The 5,219-nt window shown below is 41.9% G+C and overlaps 1 protein-coding gene across 1 annotated transcript in view; it reads left to right on the top strand.

Moving 5' to 3' along the window:
* Positions 1-715: 715 nt before the first annotated feature.
* Positions 716-5,219, top strand: part of LOC113081667 (neurexin-2-like) — a 34,670-nt gene continuing 30,166 nt past the window's right edge. The window contains exon 1 of the mRNA XM_026253686.1: positions 716-1,540. Within this exon, the coding sequence (XP_026109471.1) occupies positions 829-1,540 (712 nt within the window). The 5' untranslated portion in view covers positions 716-828. The remainder of the gene's footprint in view (positions 1,541-5,219) is intronic.

Genomic DNA, 5,219 nt, shown 5'->3' with positions numbered 1-5,219 from the left:
GTTTTGTTTCTTTGAAATAGGACTTTGGTATTTTCACAGTTTTAAGTCAGAGCATTGAGTTTGCTGGTCTCTGAAAGCTGGTTCACACAGGCAAACGGCAGCATATCAAACTTCCTGAAGCTGACTGTGTGATTTAGCCTTTAGCAGGTCATTTTCACAGCTAACACTTCTGAAACACCACAAGCAGTTATTTGGATGACGGCACAATCCTCAAATATCAGTGTCTGCACAGGGTTAGGCATTTGTCAATCGTGTTTGTCAATGAATATCCTTTTCTAAACCATAAGCCTGTCTGTTTGTATTCAGTATGCTGCTGTAGCTAATCAAATGCTCCCTTTTGTCTTGCAGTTCTGGAGAAGGCTGGAATCTGGAGGCCAGTAGGACGTTTCTCATGTAGGATAAGAGTATTTGGATGAACATGGACAAATGACCCGCATGTAAAGACTCAGCCATGAGCATCACCTGTGGTCCACAGGACTCAAGATAGCTGCATCACGCCCCTCAGCATCAGCCTGAAGGAAACCAAGAATCACAGTGCTTTGAAAACTCAGTTGGAAGCCTCTCACAGAAAACTTAAATTGGCAACCAAGCTAAGGATAAAGAGCAGGAATCCCCATCGATCCCTCATCACCCCCTGCCTGTGCCTGATGCCAATGGAGAGACTACGGATAGAGTCTGGATAAAGTGGAGACAGGCCCAGAAAAGAGAGAAAACAATTGAACGACTGGCCTTGGCCTTGTCTGCGATCGTAGTCAAAGAGAAACTCTGAGTGCTATCTCAGCTCTGTCGAGAGCAGGTTTCTGAGCTTGTATTATTGGGGTGGGTGAAATGCAGTCCGGGTGCTGGTCCTCTCTCTGGCCCCTGTGGCCCTTGCTGTTGGCCGGACTCTTTCTGTCGGCTGGGGCCCTGGAGTTTGGCGGAGCCCCGGGGCAGTGGGCTCGCTACGCCCGCTGGGAGGCCGGTTCCATCGGGGAGCTCAGCTTTAGCCTGAAGACCAACGTGAGCAAGGCACTGGTTCTGTACCTGGACGACGGTGGGAACTGTGACTTTCTGGAGCTGATCATCGGCGGCGGACACCTGCAGCTGCGCTTCGCCATCCACTGTGCCGAGCCGGCCGCCCTCCAGATGGAGACCCGTGTCAACGATGACCGCTGGCACATGGTGCTGCTCACTCGCAACTACCGCGAGACCATGCTGATGGTGGACGGGGAGACCAAAGTGGCGGAGGTGCGTTCCAAGCGCAAGGAGATGGCGGTCGTCAGCGACCTGTTCGTGGGGGGCATCCCACCGGATGTGCGTCTCTCCGCGCTCACGTCCAGCACGGTCAAGTACGAGCCTCCGTTCATGGGTTTGATCTCCAATCTGAAGGTGGGCGAGATGCCTCCCACTCTTCTCAACAGCAACGGCATTCATAACGATCTGGAGTATCTGTGCGTCAAGCAGAACCCCTGCCTCAACGGAGGATACTGCAGCGTCCAGTTCGGCGAGGTCCACTGCGACTGCTCCCACACACGCTTCCGAGGGAAATACTGCAAAGAAGGTAAGAAGCTTCTTTTGCTTCTCTGTGTTTGCCTTGGTTTGGATGCATCCAAAGGAAATGTTTCAGACGAGGGTCGTTCATTTTGCTCCGTGCTTCATTCTTCTGTTTATGGCGTTCAATCTGTTGTAATGGTCATGCTACAGAACCTTTGACTCTTACAGACTGCAGTGCTGGTTTGATTGGACTTTCTCTATCTCTTTGTTGCTGTTCTGAACGGACACTTCTGAACATTTTGTGTTAGGCCCTATAGACGCTTCATGCTGTTCTAAGAGAGATGAATCGCTGCTTCTTATATTTTGTTCTCCTCTGAAGCAAGTTTCATTCAATTCTCTCCCAATCGCTCGCTGTCTTCAGTTCCAGAAAGCAATCCAGTTTCTTGGGCGATATCCATTTTACACTCATCTATACTCATCATCTGTTACTCTCTCCTCCAAACCCACTGCTTTTACTCTTTCTCTCTATCTCTCCTCCTCATCTAACCTCATCTGCGCTTTGCCCATTATCTCAGCCAGTTCTATGGGCTCATTTTCACTTATGGGTGAATTAACCCATTAAGAACAATAGCACAGTGATCAAAACTGTAATAAGCACAACATGTTATACATATATAAATGTGTATTATTGTTTATACAGTAAATTCTATCACTTTATATACATTTGAATATGTGCTGCATGTTTACTTCAAATAACCTGGAGGATATTTATCATTTAGGGAAATTAGAGGGAACATAAAGTTACTTACGTACTTTAAAAAAACAAATAAATGTATGTATGTAGTGCTGCTGTGCTGAAGCTCTTTTACAGATCTCTGCCTCTGTTCACAGTAGGGCTGTCAAAATTGCTCAAAAATTACGTTCGAATATTCCCTCTAAAAAAAACACGAATATTCGAACTATTCGAACATCTGGTGGCGCATGTTGTCAATGACGTGCATTACGTCAATAAAGGGACAAAATAATACAAAGAGACATAACTACTTGTATAGATAGTCTATTTAAGTTTAAACATATATAACAACGTATTACCTACACAAAAACAAGGAAATCAACTAATGGCCAAGACCGCAGACCTCACGCTCTCTCACCCTCACGTTCTCTGCGCATAACGGTTTAAATGAACAAACAAAATTTTCAGTGCTGATCAAGAGTTTTGTGCAAGCGATTTAAGGTCGCAAATTCTTTCCCAAATATAGCAGGCTTCATTCAGTGATTGAAACAAATATTATTAATATGAATTGAAGCTTTACAGAATATAGAACTGAGCGAGCTGTGCTGTGGTAAACATGGAACTTTTCCTTGAAATGAAACGATAAATAATCAAACCTCGGATCCATTGCTTGACAGAACTCCCCGAAGCCTGCCCCATCCGCGATACTGATCGGTCTCATGTCCTTACAAATCAACGAAATTAATTTATCCGTTATGGCCTCTTGTCGTGTTGCAGACAAAGCGCTTGTGGCGGGCGATGCAAAGTAACGTTAAGTGTCAACTTTCAGCAGTGATGCTGTGCCAGACAGTGCGATTCCTGTGACCTGTCCCTGAACCCCAGGCGCGCTAGTGAGCCCACTCGCAAAGCATACAGCCACGCCTCTACTACCGCGGGCGTTTTTTCCACATTTTTTTTTATTCGAATATTAATTTTCACCTTCGAAATTCGTTTTTTAAAACCTATTCGAATATATATTCGAATTTATAATATTCGTTGACAGCCCTAGTTCACAGACACAGTAATGACTGAACTGACACACACAATGCTGTGTGTTTTCTGATCTCTTCTTCATGACTCCCTTCTGTCTCCGGAGCAGTTCAACTGTCCACTGCTCCTCAGAAACAGTGACTGTAGCTCCTGCACTTTCTGTGGTTTTCCAAAATCTTCTGCACATTTGAACCCTACCCAGCAATAAATGCGTGATGTTGAGATACAGCTTTCACACCGAGGGCGATTGAGAGATTCAAACACAACTAAAAGCTGCAAACATTCACTGATGCTTGAGAATGAAACACACGTTATGAAGAACAGAATTAAAATGTACTATTTTTTTGTCTTGTGGGAAATATGTAAATAGCTTATGTAATTTCTGAATCTCTTCAATTTGTATAAATTCTCAAAGTTGGTTATATGTTTATATGTCTTCTCTCTTCTGTGTTGGGATGCGAGCCGGAAGTCGTGGAGAGTTTGACACCGCTTGGCTCTCGGCTAATCTGAGAGCAGCACACCAATGCAGTGCCGCTGTGACTGCAGGAAACGTTTGTCCTTTTGAGAAAGAGGATATTGAGAATGTGATGTGTTTCCTTCACTCCGTGTCAACGTGTTTGAGAAACTGTAAAGCAGCTTGTGGGCAGAAACTTGAGTTATTGGCCCTGACTTTCTGCGAATGACACAGCAGGAATAATCTCATTAAACGGACGCGGCAGTCGTTGTGTGAGTTCTGTATTAGTTTCTGCATTAGAGATTTATTTCCCTGGGGAATCCTCAGCTAAGGAGTCTAGTGTTTGCCCTTCAGGGTTAGATGATCCATTTCTGTAATATATGTTCGACTACATACATATAATATTATATTATTATAGAGTACATGTATCTTCACATTTGATGCAGTATTTCTTCCGAATCGCGTCTGTCATTGTGATGCTTTTTTGTAATTGATGTTGATCCAGTGGTTTGTGTTGGTGACTTCTCATCTCCAATCACAGAGCGATTCAGGTTTAATGATGATGTGCTATCAGCTCTGAACTGATACCTAAAGCACTCAGCAAAGAGACCGAAAACTGCTGCTACTTTAATATTGTTTGACTTTTCAGTGCTGACTGAGTCACATCCTTTCAAATGAAACTTTTTTTTAGGTTTAGTAAGGTTCAATTTGTTAACGTTGGTTTGTGGATTAACCTGATAACTGTCACTCACGTTTTTGAAGATAGACTTGAATGTGCATGATACAAACCTAAATTTTTATATTTCATGACTGAAAACATTTTGTAACATGATTTTGATGTACCATTTACATGGTAATGCAATGTCTGATTTTAAAATGGGTTTTGAAGGATGAATTTTGAGATTTTATGTTTTCAAGTGATATATAACTTCTGATGATTTCTAAAATGTGATAGAGAAAAAGGCAACGAGGAAGTCTTTTTTTTAAACAAAGGTCAAAACTCCTTTTGTAATGTAGATTTCTGAGGGTGCACTCTTGTCATAAATTGATCTATTACTTTTCCTACATAATTTTTAACAAAAAATATTGGTATAATATATATTTGGGAGTCTTAGACCTTTCCAACGATATATTGTTTGTCAAGATTAGATTAAATTTGATTGTAATATAGTATAGTCAACGTAGGCGTCCCGTATACAGGACGGGGTGACATTTAACAGGTTAAGTGCCTTGAACTAAAATATTAACATCTTTTACAGCACTTTTTCTTCTTTTTGGTTGACTTCTGCATATACTAACGTACAGTTCCATTAGCTAACAATTATAAACAACAGTCTGTTTATAAACCAACTTTAAGTTAGGTTAGTAAATGCTGTAAAAATGTTTCAGTATTAGTTTTTTCATTAAAATATCCAAAAAACACTAGAACAGTGTTATATATTTTTGTGTACTTACATTATCCTAAATGTTTCGAAGAATGTTTAAATCCAGAGAAATAAGCAGTTTTAACTAGTGACACGTCCATAGTGT

Source organism: Carassius auratus, unplaced genomic scaffold (assembly GCF_003368295.1).
Source record: "Carassius auratus strain Wakin unplaced genomic scaffold, ASM336829v1 scaf_tig00034891, whole genome shotgun sequence".
In the NCBI taxonomy this organism is placed as follows: domain Eukaryota; kingdom Metazoa; phylum Chordata; class Actinopteri; order Cypriniformes; family Cyprinidae; genus Carassius; species Carassius auratus.
This window is presented reverse-complemented; position numbering and strand designations above follow the sequence as displayed.